The following is a 15613-nucleotide window of genomic DNA, read 5'->3' on the forward strand; positions in this document are numbered from 1 at the left end:
ACACGGTTAAGTAAGTCACACTTAAGCGTGGACTCTGGGCTCCTACTCAGAACCTCTTACCAGACATACTGCCTCCAACTAATTCTGGGGCCCAAGCTCCCAAACCATGAATCTTTGGAGAGAGAAAACAACATCCAAACCATAGCATAACCTCAGCTTCAAAAGATATGTAATCTATTCTAAATGGGCAGAAGATATGAAGGAAGATTTCTCCAGAGAAGAACTGGTCACTAGCACATGGAAATCACACTAGTCAATAAGAAATGAAATTCTAAACCACGGGAAGACACCACTTCATATCCAGCTGAACAGCAAGAATAAAACCCCAAAACAGAAAACCATAGAAAATAAGTATGAGCAAGAAGGAAAGAAATTGGAACCTTCCTACATTGCTGATATAAACATACATTAGTAGAGCTGCTATGAAAAACAGTTTGGCAGCTCCTTAAAAGTTAAACAAAGAATTATAATGAGATCCAGAAATTAGACTCCTAGGTCCAAGAGAACTGAAAGCATATTAGTACAAAACCTGCATATGAGCACTCATAAGCAGCTTTATTCAAAATAACCAAACCATGGGAGCAAGCAAACATTTATCACCTGGTAACTATACCAACACAATGTGGCCCATCTGTATAACGCACAACCACTCAGCTATACAAAGGCAGAAGAACTGGCACATGTTATTATACAGATAGATGGACATGGGAACATTATGTTAAGACATGAGACTCAAAAGATCATATATCATATGATTCCATTTATGTGAAGTGTTCCAAATAGAAAAATCCACAGAAACATAACACAAAGTAGTGGCTGCCAACTAAGATGAGGAAGGAATGGTGAATGAGAGCTAATCGGTTTGGAATTTTCCTTTGTGAGTGATGACATGTTCTGGAGTTAAGACAGTGGTGATGAACAACCATGTGATTATACTAATACCTTTTGTCTTAGTTACTGTTCTAGAGCTGTAAAGAGACATGTGACCAAGGCAATTTATAAAGGGAAGCATTTAACTGGGGGCTCGCTCACAGTTTCAGAGGGTTAAGCCATGAGCAGCACGGCGGAAGCATGGTAGTAGGCAGGCAGGTATGGCACAGCTGCAGTAGCTGAGAGCTTAAATCTGATCCAAAAGATAGAGGCAGAGAACAAAGAAGAATGAGACTGGGGGTGCTGCAGAGATGTCTTGGAGGTTAAGAGCGCTGACTTGCTCTTCCAGAGGTCCTGAGTTCAATTCCCAGCAACTACATAGTGGCCCACAACCATCTATAATGAAATCTGGTGTCCTCTTCTGATGTGCAGGGGCACATGCAGATAGAACATTGTATACATAATAAATAAATACATTGTGAAAAATGTTTGCTTGATGGTGGTGGGGCATGCCTTTAATTCTAGTACTCAGGAGGCAGAGGCAGGTTGATATCTCTGAGTTCCAGGTCACCCTGGTGTACAGAGTGAATGCCAAGACAGCTAGAGCTACATGGAAAAACCCTGTCTTGAAAAACAACACAAAACAAAACAAAAAAATGAGACTGGGCCTGTCATGGACTTTTGAAACCTCTTTCAACAAGGACACACCTCCTTATCCTTCTTAAACTGTCTACTAACTGGGAACTAAATATATTCAAATATAACCAAATATATGGGGGCCATTCTCATTCAAACCACCGGATTGCACTGGATTGCATACTTTAAAATGCTAAACTATATGGCACGTGAGTTATGCTCCAATTTACAATATTTGTGTCTGTTTAATACCAAAACGACACTTACTTTATTTTTTGTTTGTCAGACTCTTTTGTGAGTGGGTCTCACTATTTAGCCCAGTTTTGCCTCAGAGGCAAAATTTCCTGCCTTCACCTCTTGAATATCACCTTGTTAAAACACCTTAATGTACTTAAATTACAAATACTTTGCCCCTAAACTATGGAATAGTGCAAGCTTCTACTTACAGCACTAGCAAACATGTCATTAGCAGCGTACTGCTGCATGCATGGCTCATAGGGTTTTGGTTTTCTATATTTTACATGTGTGTCCTGTGTGTGTGTGTGTGTATATGTTTGCACATGTGTGAATACCTGTGTGTGGGTAGACATGTGGATACGCATGTGTGTAGGAGCCCAAGGCCTTTCTTGATCGTGCTCCACCTTATGTACTGAGGTAAGATCCCTCACTGCGGCTCAAACTCACCTTCTGGCTAGTGTGGCTAACTAGCTAGCTCATTCAGGAAATGCTCTGCATCGATGTCCCTGCTTGTGTGGTAAGCCCTTTGCCCACTGAATCATCTCACCAGGCTCCTTCATAAGATTTCTTGGTTAATGATGATTTTAAAGTTTGGGGAAAGTGTTTGCTAACAATATCTCATCTAGTCTGCTAAACCTTGATGGGAAATACAACTAACCTTTTACTTATCTCTTGTTTTACTGGCACTGTTGGGGGAAGATTGCACATACGGTACAGCACACAATTAGGATTAAAGAACAACTTTTGGGAGTTGCTTCTCACCTTCTACTATGGGTCCCAAGGATTAACCTGAAGTCAACAGGCTTGGAATGGCAAGTGCTTTTACTCAACTAAGCATTTGGCCAGCCCCAAACTATTTTTTAAAGACGCTTATCATTTTTATTTTATGTGTATAAATGTTTGCCTACATGTATGTATGTGCACTGCATATATGCCTTGTGCCCACATAGGCCAGAAAAGAACACTGGACTTCCTCAGCTATAGCTGCAAACTGGTGCTGGGAACTCAACTCTAGTCCTCTCCACAAACACTAAGAGTTCTTACACTGAACCACCTCTTCAATCCCTTCCTAACATTTTGGTTTTAGTTATTGTAATTTAAAATGAGAAGCAAATCATCAGGCTTACTTTGCTCTTCATATTTTAAAGTATGAATAGCCAGACATAGCCTACAATTCTAGCACTGAGGAGTCTGAAGTAGGACTGCTTCAAGTTTGAGGCTATCTGGGCTCCACAGGGACACAAAGCAAGACTCTACCTCAAATACAAAACTAAACAAAACAAAAACCACTAAGGAGCCCAGCATATTCACACCTTTAATCACAGCACTTTAATCAGGAGGTACAAACAGGAGGGTCTACGCAGTAAATTCCAGGCTAGCCAGAGATACATAGCGAGACTCTGCTTGAAAACAAACAAACCAACCAAAAGAAATAAGGAACGGAAGGGAGGAAGGAAGGAAGGAAGGAAGGAAGGAAGGAAGGAAGGAAGGAAGGAAGGAAGGAAAGAAGGAAGGAAGGATAGAAGGAAGGAAGGATAGAAGGAAGGAAGGAAGGAAGGATAGAAGGAAGGATAGAAGGAAGGAAGGATAGAAGGAACAAAGGAAGGATAGAAGGAAGAAAGGATAGAAGGAAGGAAGGATAAAAGGAAGAAAGGATAGAAGGAAGGAAGGATAAAAGGAAGGAAGGATAGAAGGAACGAAGGAAGGATAGAAGGAAGGAAGGAAGGAAGGAAGGAGAGAAGGAAGGAAGGAAGGAAGGAAGGAGAGAAGGAAGGAAGAAGGATAGAAGGAAGGAAGGTAGGAAGAAAGGAAGAAAGGAAGGAAGGAAGGAAGGAAGAAAGGAAGGATGGATGGATAGAAGGAAGGAAGGAAAGAATAAAGGAAAGAGGGAAGCAAGCAAGCACAAGCAAGCACTAACAGCGTACTTTGTCCTGGAGTTACTCTGTAGACCTGGCTGCCCTTGAACTCAGAAAAGATCTGCCTGCCTCTGTCTCCCTGAGTGATGGGATTAAAGTTGTGTGCTACCACAGGCCACTAACATTGTATTTTAAAAGCTGTATGGAAAGCCACTACTTTATAAGCTTATTTTTTAAATATAACTTCTTAAAAAAGAGTTTGAATGGAGGTATTCTGCATGGGTAGATAATGCTACTTCCAGAAACCACTGGTTATTAAATAAAAAACCCAGAAGCAGGCATGGAACACCTCTCAATGTGTTAGAGGTTCCAGAGGTTCCCAAATAACATAGGCTGTCGCTGTGTCCACTATAGCTAGAGAAGGTGAGATCATTCTGCTGGAGACACCATTCACTTTGGTTGCAGAACATGAAGCTGGAAGTAACTGAAAGCTTTTCGCTTGTCTCGTTTTCATAACAGCATGTACTATGCAGGCTATATCCATGGTCTTACCAGTGTTGTGTGCTGCATGTCCTACCCACCAGGCAACATGTGTCCACAAATGTGATAGTGGCGTGACTGGTGTTGGGGCAACAACTACTTTCTGCTTAGATCTGAGGCTTAGTCATGCCTGGTACTGTAAATGTACCCCAATTCCAATGGCTTGGGGAATCATAAGCCTCAGAGTGCAAACTATTATTATTTTGCTAAATTAGTCAAACTGCCTTCCAAATATCTGTACTACTCTCAACCCTGGTCAGAAATGCTTCTTTCTGCAGTTAGTACAGAGACTCTGTGAGTCCTCAGCCCTAAACACGGAACCGACACCAATCTTCCCTCCCTGGAAATAAACTAGAAAAAGGGATGGCAAGAATGTAAGAGCCTGGAGCTGAGGGAAGAGTGTTCAGGAAGACTGTCTTCTGCACACGGCGTGGCCACTGCACTCTTGAACTCACAGCAGTTGTGGTTACCTGTCCCAGACCAAGCTGCCAGCACTCTATCCCACACAGCGCAGTGGTTAGGAGGCCCTACTCTTAGCTAACTGGCAGCTAATGGCTGCTAGAGGAGATAGGTCATTTTCTTCGCTGGTTAAGTTGGTTAAGTTGTCAGTCTTTAGTTCATATACCACACCTATACTCATGCAAGCAACCCTAATTAAACTCAATAGGTTGCTTAAGATAAATAAATAAATAAATAAATAAATAAATAAATAAATAAATAAATAGAAGAGCCAAGAGGTGGCACACACCTGTGATCCCAGCAGTGGCTGGCAAATTGCTGAGTTCGAGGCCTGCCTGGTCTACAAAGTAGCCAAGGCTACACAGAGAAACCCTGTCTCAAAAAAGAGAGAAAGAAAGAGAGAAAGAAAGAGAGAGAGAGAGAAAGAAAGAAAGAAAGAAAGAAAGAAAGAAAGAAAGAAAGAAAGGAAGGAAGGAAGGAAGGAAGGAAGAAAGAAAAAAGAAGTAAAAGATATAAAAGTAAAAAGGAGACTTGTTAGGAGGAACATGTGATTGACAGAATAAGAGAAGGTAATGGGATAAATATGATCAAAATATATTATATATGTATAAAATTGGTCAAAGTTAAGTTTTTTTTAAAAGATTTTTATCTATTTACTGTGTATACATGTATACTGTGTACACATGTGCCTGCACACCAGAAGAGGGCACCAGACCTCATTATAGATGGTTGTGAGCCACCCTGTGGTTGCTGGGAATTGAACTCATGACCTTTGGAAGAACAACCAGTGCTCTTAACCCCTGAGCCATCTCTCCAGCCCCTCAAAGTTAAGTTTTTATTTAGAAATTAAAATAAAAAGATTCAGCAAGGAGAAAGCACTAAGTTTCTGTGCTCTAGATGTCACCCAACTGTATTTATAAAGAAAAATAAGAGGGGATGGAGATGGCTCAGCACTTAAGAACACTGGCTGCTGGTCCAGACCACCCAGATTCAATCCCCAGCACCCATATGATGGCTCACAACCATCTGTAACCTCAGATCCAGGGAATCTAACACCCTATTCTGGCCTCTGTGAATAGGGGTTACTGCATATATGATACATAGACATACATGCAGGCAAAACATCAATGTATATAAAAGAAATATGATTTACTAAGTAATGAATGGACAAATAGCAGGAAAAAGTTAACAGGTTGGTGATATGAGACATGGCTTGACAGTGACGACAGCTCTTGTACTGGTCCTTCACTGAGTGTCCCCCCCATGAAATGAGTAGATGGGCTCACTGACAACCTTTCCAGTATAAACATGAGTCCTCTGGTTTTAGGTATTAATATTACATTACTACATTATGGCACATAAACAGAAAGCAGCTTCCATCTCTCTAACAGAAGCGCTTTGATTAATAACGACAGCTTGAATTCTGTAAAGCATATCCTCAGGTCTCAGGCTCCACACAGGTGATGCACATGACCACAGGAGACTCAGCATAAGAAACGGAAGTGGCATCTGGTGAGCTGGAGGATGCAGGCCCCGTCTCATAGCTCCAGCCAAGAGAGCTCTGCTCAACTTCTAACTTTCTAAGAGTAGTTAGCTGTTCTATGAAATATATCTGTATTTCAAATTTTGACAACTAATTATTTTTTTAAGTTTAAGTAGCACCAAAGCCAAATAAGCATATCAAGTACTAAATATGGCCATTACTTTACAAACTACAAAGAACTCTTAAAAGCCAAGTACTCAGCTGGGCAGTGGTGGCACACACCTTCAATCCCAGCACTTAGGAGGCAGAGGCTGGCAGATCTCTGAGTTTGAGGCCAGCCTGGTGTACAGAGTGAATTCCACGACAGCCAGGGCTACACAAAAAAAATCTGACTCAAAACCAAAACAAAACAAGAGCCAAGTAGTCAATAAACCTGAATTTTAGCTTGGGTATAGTAATCCCAGGAAACTAGGGGACAGTGGTGGTCCCTGCAGTTTAGGATGGGCTACAGACCAGACCTAGGACACAATTAGTTTCATAGCTCATCATGTTCCCTATTGAGGTACCAAAGGTACCATCTCTTCCATTCAATCTGATGACATTTTCTTTCAGGAGCCTAGAAAAGATGAATGAAAGGTTAGGTATTATAATTGGTAATAGTCAAGAATCAAATCAGCCTGGGAACCACAGAAAAGGAAAGCGTGCGTGCGCGCGCGCACACACACACACGCACACACACACGCACACTGAAAGGAAGAAAGCACCAGTAGCAATGCACCCCCTGAGGAAGGGGCTGACTCTGTTCTGCAAGGGCCATGTCAATCTAGCCACAGCTGCAAGGGAAGGAGTCTGAAGTCCAGATTTGCCCATAAAAGGCTTCCCAGACTCAATCTGACTTAGGAAGAAATAAGCCTATGGCGATACAGACAACACATCCAGGCGCTGTGTGCGCAACATGAGAGGACGTCTACAAATCCACCTGGCCTCATCCAAACCTTATACAGCAGCAACTCCAGAAAATTCAAGCAATTACATGAAAAAGGTCCATGGCATAGAACGAAGCAACAAAATCGGACCACAAAGAAGAGTCATCGAGATAATTACAATGGAGAAAGTAAAACTTGTGACTAAATGCTCTTTCAAGAACTTGCAAGAATCAATGAAATGACTACTCCTATGAATAAGACTACAAAACAAAAACTCAAGAGAAAATGTCCAGATTATAGGAATAAGGGAAGTACGGACTGGCAGAATTCAAGGAAGACATGGAAAAAAATTTAAGTCATAGATATGAAGAAATATAAAGGAGAAAAAAAGGAAAAGATATTGTATAAAACAGACATTAAAGACAGAAATAAACAAAAAGTGTCAAAGTCTAAGAGAAAAGCTGACTGTGACCTGTGATACACCTAGCATCTCAGCACTTGAGAGGATCAGCAGCTCAAGGTCATTCTCAGCTCTATACAGAGTCCAAAGGTCCATGAGAGTCTGTCTCAAATAATAACAACAAAAGAATTAAAGAAAAATTACTCAGGAGGTGGCACAATGGGTAAAGGCCCTTGCTACCAAGACAGACCACCTGAGATTGACCCGCAGGACCCATGTGGTAACGGAAAAGGACCAATCCCTCAGGTTGTTTTCTGACCTCCACACACAAACTATTCTATACACATACGTATGCACACACAAATACAATAAAAATTGATAATCAAGTAGAAAATAACTAATATAAAAAGCATACAAAGAGAGCTAACAGAAAACCAAAACAATGAAGTACAATAAACATTAAAGATACAAATTTGAAATAAAATATTTGAGTCTAGCTGGGCATAGTGGTTGGTGTATACCTTCAATTCCAGCTCTTGGGAGGCAGAGGCAAGCAGATCTCTGTGAGTTCAAGGCTAGCCCGCTCTATACAGTAAGAGTCCATCTCAAAAAACAAACCCAAACAACAACAAAAACATTTAAATCTATAAATACCACACAGGAAAAAAACAGAGTTCAACCACCACAGCAATATTTCCTAGTAAAGTTACTACATATCAGAATAAAGAGCGATTCCACTGGACATATAAACCAAAAAGACCAAATCACTAACAATGAGAAAACTTCAAGTTAGTATCCAACATCTCTGCAGTACCTTTAAATGGTAGAGAGCATTTGCAGTTTTGTAGGCAACTATAGCAAAGTGTGAGTCAGGGATTTTATATTTATAGTCTGGTGAGTTGTCCTTTAAGAGTAAAGCAACGTAAAGGAAGTTCTGAAAATGTTATAAGAAAATGTCCTTATTTTTTCCCACGACCCCTCACTGAGAAACAACAGGTCACTTATAACCTACTTGAAATATTTGCAGCCAGAACTAGTTAAGAGTTCAGCCTGTGATCTCAGCACTCTGGGCAGCCAGAGGCAGGTGGATCGCTGTGAGTTTGAGGCCAGCCTGGTCTACAAGGGGAGTCCAGGACAATCAAGGTTACAAAGAGAAACCCTGACTCCAAGAAAACCAAAAAACAAAACAAAAACAACAACAAAAGAGTTCAGCTTACTATTTTTTTTTTTTTTTTAGTATTTATATACACAAAATGAGATCTGGAAGGAATAGGGCCCATATATAAATAGGAAAGTTATTCCTTTTTCATATATTCCTTCTATGCACAGCTTGAAGATAAGAAAGTAATTTTACACAGCATTTTTAGTGTGTCAAAACTTTTGTACAAGACTGATTACATGAGGTCAGATGAAAAAAATTTTTCTGTGGCATCATGTATAAGCTTTGGGTCATAGAACATTTCAGATTCCTGATTTTAGATTTGGAAAGCTCAATCTGTCCTAGAAGATGATCCTCTGTCAACGAAGAGATGACTGGAATACCCCCTAATACCTGGGTGACCATTACACACATTTAGTGAAGAGTTAAAAAATGAACAAATAAAGACAGAAATCCACAGTTGTGGTATTGCTTTCAGATGTTAGAATTATTTCAGAGAGCTCACACCTCTGAAAGGAAGGGCAGAGGACAGTAAAACTAAGAAACACTCTAGGAACATGACCTAAAGATCAATATTGGCTCTTTGAATACAAAAATAAACCGTGGCCAACATCAATCCCGTTAATGTTTAAGGGGAAGTAGCTGTACTCTGCTTCTGTTTCTATTTCAATATCAATAACACAAGGAGAGGGCATAATAACAGTACCAAACTGATACAACTGCTGCAAGTACAGAAGGACTAAACAGGCGAGTGAAGTAACCGGCAAACTCACTAATGGAAGTGGGCAGAGCTACTCAGCTTTATGTTCCAGTAAGCGTTAACTAATGTTGCCACAATATACAAGTCTCAAACTGACAATTATTCAAAATTCTAAGTCTATTGTAAGTACTGATGACAGAATTAAGGGGGTAAATCCTACAGAGAAACGTTTTCCTAATGGGGCAGTGGCACCCCCGGACCAGGAAATCGAAGGCTCCGTCTCCTTCCCTAGGTCCTCTATGCACTCCCTCTCACACCTATCCTGCTGCCTTCAGCAGGCAGGAGCAGTAGCGCACCTCCATTAGCACTATTCAGTCTGTGCTCTGCTGTGGCACACTGTCTCCCGACCAGTGCTGCTGAGTGCTCCTCAAGTCAGGAGACAACTCTGTGCATGTCAATACTTCCAGGGCACCTGCTCCCACACACAGCACAAGCTCAATAGAAACATTACATGAGGGCTGGGCATGGTGGTGCACACCTTTATTTCCCAACACTGGGAAGCAGAGCCAAGCAAAAGCTACCCAGTGTTTAAAAACAAACAAGCATGTTAATTGAACAAATATTTATTTCATATGATCTGGTTCAGGGTTATTTTATAGCCTTAGCCACCTTGATATCAGGAAAGCATTCAGTAAAAAAAAATTTCCTCTTTTAAAAAAAAAAAAAAAAGGAAAGGGGTTTATTCAAGGGAGACAGCTGGACTAGGGGTGTAACTCAAGGGTACAGGGCTTCAAATAGCATGTATGTGGTCCTAGCTTCTATCTCCTTAGAAAACCATACACCCAGCTCCTATGGATTGGCATAAAAACCTATGATCCCAGCAGCTAGGAAGTTTAAGGGTATCCCCACCTCCACAGTGAATTAGGCTAGCTGAACATGAGACCCTACCTCAAATAAACACAAAAACACATTTACCAAGCATCCTATGAACATCGGACAATGAGCCAGGCTCTGGGATTATAAAGAAGAGCCTCCAGTAAGACAAGCATCTTGCCCACCACTGAGTGGATCATTATCACTGACTCGAGAAGGAGCCACAGTGTTCTTTCCACCAAAAGAATAATGTATCTCAGGTGCCTCTGCACTCACAGTAAAAGATAAAATTAACAGCAACAAACCCCACCACATTCTGCATCACTGCTTGGCACAGCACATTACCAAAGAGTCAAACAACCCACAAAGGTGAACACTCTTAACCATCAAAGCCTGGGGTCAGGGGAAAACCAAACCTAATCTGCATCAGCTTTCCCTAAAGCCAGCACAGGTAAATACCTAATCTAAGAAAAACAGCATTTTTTTTCTTAGCTAAGCAAAGCCAGCTCGGCAGCAAACCCCATCCCCAAGCCCCTGCGAGCCAGACTCTGGCCCAAAGACTCTCAGTACTCTGTAAAAATTCCAGAGTGTCCACTTACAAGGAGTATCTTTAAACTATTTAATGTACTGAGACTTTAATAAAATGTATATGGATAAGAATGACTTTACCAAAATAAGTGAATGAAAGTCAAACAAACTACTTTAAATAGGCACATTTCCTTTAAATACAACCTCTCTGAAATTCGTCAGTCTTCACTTAAACTGGAGGAACGTATGCAGAAGTAGATCAGTGATTAAGCTAGTAACTTTTTCAGATTGCCTCAAAATATCATGGCAAACAGTATAACTTATCCCCAAAATGCAATGTGTGTGCATTATTTGCCACTGAAGAGCTGGTGGTGGCAATACGCAGCACTCCCTAGAAGCAAGCTGTCACAAACCCGCTGTCGTTAGTCCTTTCAAGAGATATGTTCACCAAAAAGACAAAGTCAGATAAAGGCAGAAAAACCAGAAACCCCTTTCTCTCTTCTATATCTACAGGCAGTTTCCCATCTCTGAGAAGTCAAACTAAACAAAACACAAAATTCTGGGAAGATGGGCACGGTGGCGCATACTTGTAATCCAGGGCTTGAAGTTGGAGGACCAACTTGTGTTCAAGGCCAGCCTGGCTTTCGTTCACTTACTTTGGTAAAGTTCTTGTTATCCAAACACATTTAAAGTCTCAGTACATTAAACAGTTTAAAAATACTCATTGTAAGCTGCAGAAGTTCCAGGGCTGTGCATCAGCATAATGAGACCCTCTCTCAAAAAATAATCAACAATAACAAAAAGGTTCCTGGGCTTTGGCCTCATCATTCCTCATCCCAGAACCTGTATTTGTGAACTTGAAGAACTCATCTTGTTTGCCTCTTTAAAGAACTTTAATAAATCTTCCTGAATATCCCTAAGGAACCTGCTTATTAATTTACATACACTGAAAGTATTCTACCACTAAACTAGATCTCCAACCTGGAAATCTGTTAGATCAAAAAGATGTCTGGGGCTGGCTGGAGAGATGGCTCAGCAGTTAAGAGCACTGTCTGCTCTTCCAGATGGTTCTGAGTTCAATTCCCAGCAACCACATAGTGGCTCATAACCATCTATAGTGAGATCTGCTGCCCCCTCCTGGCATGCAGCTGTACATGCAGAAAGAGCACTCATATATATTAAATAAATAAATAGCTAGCTAGCTAGCTAGCTAGCTAGCTAGATAGATAGATAGATAGATAGATAGATAGATAGATAGATAGAAAGAATCTTTCAGGAAAAAAAAGGTTCTCCTGATAAGAAATAAAATGCAATTTTCCTCAGAAAAGAAAAAAAGCCAAAAGCATTGGGCTCTGCCCAGTAGAACGTTCTATGATGATCTGTACCTGTACCTGTACCTGTACTTTCCAGTTCAGTAGCCCCTAAGCCACCCAGTACTGACAGCTGCAGTCTGTAGGTGTGGGTAAACATGAAATTCCAATTTTATGTTGTTTTGATTAATTCACATCCAGCTATCTGCTACCATACAGGGCAGGGAAGGCTAGATAGGTAAGTGGTCACCCTAAGTCTTCAGCTGGGTAAACATCTTATCTAACCCGGAAATACCACAATTCAAAACATCTGCCATCTAAACCAGCTTTCTAATTGATATTTAAAACTTCCTTTTAGGTGGATTTTCAACAACATTTTGGCGATCTTTAAGTGAACAATGCTGTAATGACAGGTGTACAAACAAAAGGATCTATAAACAAAGAAGCAAAAAACAAAGAAGGGGTCATGAGTTTATGGGGGCAAGAACCACGTGTGTTTGAAGGAGTCATCTGTCTGCCTCTTTACGGAGTTTCAGTAGCTCTTCCTAATAAAGCGCCCTGTTTGCTTTTTGGTGTCAGAAATCTGTACACCAGTTAAGCAAGTACACCTAACACCCAGCTACTGAGCAGATCTTCCGGGAATCCCTTTGACACTGTTCAATTTTCCATTTGTGAAAGAGAAACAAAATGCCTAGTGAACTCTTGATAGACAGGGAAGAAGTGAAACACACAATGCAAAGAAAAGACTAATCCTCTGTAGGTTAGCATCTTTGACCCTCACTCAGCTCAGGCTTTCAACTAAAGTCATTCCTACTTTGTTTGACGTAAGTGTTTTGTTATGATCAGACTGTGACCAGTATTCAGCTTGTGAGAAAACTTATTGAAAATATGCAAACTAAAATCTGAGGGGAAACCGATTAGATTGTCAACATGTAGCAGCCTGAAGAAGAATAAGTGTCTCAAAGACACTAAAATATAGAGCCCACACCATGACCACTAAGTTGGAGGCAAAAGAAACCTCATGGATCTGTAGTTGGTAAGGAAGATGCTCCAAGAAGCATTGCTTAAAAACACTCTAGAGGCAGGCACTGTAATCAGCACTGGGGAAGCTGAGGCAGGAGAAGGGCTCTGGTCTGAGTTCAGTGCCAGTTTGGGTTATGGAGAGTTCAGGGCTGGCCTCAACACATAAACACAGCCTTGTCTCAAGAAAAACAAAACAAGCAACTAAAGGACAACCGCAGCTTAGCTATGGCCATAGGTAACTTCAGGCAGCTGCACTGTAAGTCTCATAGTCTCAAGGTCAATGACTAATTATTTCATCAGGCTGACACACTTAACTATGTGTTACATAGAAGTACAGATATTTCACTTATTTCACTGTTCTCAAATAGAAAAAAAATAGAAACTGTTCTTGAAAGCCTATCAGCTCATTTAAAACAAGGAAACAAGTATACTGTGCAAAGAATAAAGCCACCAGTTACTATCTAGAATACCTAGGAAAGCAAACTACAGCAAGCCAAAGCCATTCTTAAGACAGCAATGCAGTAAGATGAGACTCAGCATTCCAGGCAGGAACTTCATTTTTCTCTCTCCCATTTACTATTGCTACAAGGTACTGAAAAGGACAAGGAGCTTACCAACAGTATCCAAAAAACACACTGGCATCTGAACAGCTCACTACAAAGAAGCAATGCAGGTACCATCCCCAGGGGCTAACAGACTAGATGGCAATGATGGAAGGAAAAGCCTTCATCTGGGGCAGCAGAGAACATTTCCTCACACAGCAGGGGGCTGCAGACCCTGTGTGCTGTCAGTCGTTTCCTGGCGAGTGGATAAACTCTGCAGGTGCAGACAGTGTGGGCAAGAGGGAGATGGAATTTAAAATGGAGAACTGTTTTGCTGCGGGACCCTGAAAACACCCTCTACTCTTTCTAGCTATGAACTGCAGCATAGGTGCTGAGGAATCTGCCTCCCAGTTTTGTTTCCATAATAAATGTTTCCACATCTCACAAGTGCTAGAGACCTCACCCCTTATTTTAATCTTGAAGAAGAAATAGTCAATAAAAGAAAATAAAGGATACAACATTTGGGCAGAAATGGAAGTTCTCACAATATGTGAGGTTTATATAGGTAGAAAAGGAACACTAATTTCTCATTTAGTGCTGTAACAGTCCACTTCAGCACAGTTTTGCTCCTTCTCCCCGAAATGCAGTTGAAAATCGAGGACAGAAATCCACTTAAAGGCGCTCAGGGCAAATTAGCTTAACACGAACAACAATGTTTAAAGCGTTAATAATAGACTTATGCGATAAAATATAAATCCTAGAAGACAAAAGAAACACACTTCACAGAGATGGGGAGGGGAGCAAGGATCTTCCATCTGCAGTTTGGAAGCCCTCAAGCGCTGCATTCCCATTCCTGTGACAGCTTTTCCAGCCCAATTTAGTAAGTCAATCACATTAAAATAGACAACTATAAAATTACACTTCTGACGGCATCAGGCTTTCCTGGCTGAGATTCTAATGAGAAATCCAACGAGACTATTGTTTTCTCCAACAGCCAAGGCCTTCTCGACCAAAAGCATACTATGTGTTCAATCATGGCTCCTGGCATTCGGAGCACCGCAGACTGGTTTGTGTGCACCCAGGCGCTCTCGCTCTTACCCGTGTATCCGGCGTACCAGCCCCAGGAAGCCACCATTCCCAAAAGCCATTTGTACATGAGTCCTTCGATGTACCAGAAGCTCTTGCTGTCCAGCACCCGCAGCGGCTGCAGGGCGATCACGTAGCAGATGTAGGACGGGATGGCAACCAGGTTGTTGGCGACCATGAAGGCGAACCTCATCAGGGCTTTCGCCACCATCCAGCCCAGCCACGGCGCCTCCTCCACGGTCACGGCCATCCTCACGCTGGCGTCCGTCCTGTCCTGGGGAAGAAAGGGGCAGTCATTTCAAACCCAGGATGGGTGCAGCTCCTCGAAAGCGGCGGGCGGCGAGGGTCGGGGCTCCCGGGGGCACATTCCGGAGGGGGACAGCGGCCGCGCCGCGCAAGGTCAAGGGAGCGCGGCGCGGACCGCGGCGGGAGGACCCGCTGGCCGGCGCCCGCTGCGGGGCAGCCCCGGCCCCGCCGCCCGGAACCCGCCGCGGGGCGCTCGCTCCTCGCCGGCCGGAGGGGGAAGGAAAGGAGAGGGGCCCAGGAAGGAGGAGGAAGGTGAGAGGAGGCCGGCGGGAGGGGGAGGGGAGCTGCACCCAGGGGTGAGGGCGCGCGGCGCGGGCAGCGGTTCCCCCAGGCAAGGAGGGGCGGCCTCGTCAGCTCCTCGGCGGGCTCCCCTCAGCCCGTTCTCGGCGGCTCCCCTCGGCCCGGTCCCCTCAGCCGGTTCTCCCAGCCGGCTCCCCTCAGCCCGTTCTCAGCCCGTTCTCAGCCCGGTCCCCTCAGCCCGTTCTCAGCCCGGTCCCCTCAGCCCGTTCTCGGCGGCTCCCCTCAGCCCGGTCTCCTCAGCGGGCTCACCTCAGTGGGCTCGGGCGGCGAGCGGCGACAGGGCCGAGGGCCGGCGGCGGCGGCAGACCCCGGCCCGGGGGTCGCGGTCATGGACGCGGCGGCGGCGGCGGCGGCCCAGGCGGCCCGAGGCGCGGCGCGA

General features: G+C 43.1%; 1 protein-coding gene across 5 annotated transcripts in view; it reads right to left on the minus strand.

Moving 5' to 3' along the window:
* Nucleotides 1–15613, minus strand: part of Lpgat1 (lysophosphatidylglycerol acyltransferase 1) — a 117180-nt gene that overhangs the window by 51046 nt on the left and 50521 nt on the right. For 2 of the 5 annotated variants that reach the window (XM_055609146.1, XM_055609145.1), the window contains exon 2: nucleotides 14641–14902. In XM_055609146.1, the coding sequence (XP_055465121.1) occupies nucleotides 14641–14878 (238 nt within the window). In that variant the 5' untranslated portion in view covers nucleotides 14879–14902. Of the gene's footprint in view, nucleotides 1–14640; nucleotides 14903–15483 lie in introns of those variants that run through there. The other 3 variants (XM_055609143.1, XM_055609147.1, XM_055609144.1) reach the window with 3 other exon arrangements.

The sequence above is a fragment of the Psammomys obesus genome, unplaced genomic scaffold (assembly GCF_907164565.1).
Source record: "Psammomys obesus unplaced genomic scaffold, mPsaObe1.curated_primary_1811, whole genome shotgun sequence".
NCBI lineage: Eukaryota > Metazoa > Chordata > Mammalia > Rodentia > Muridae > Psammomys > Psammomys obesus.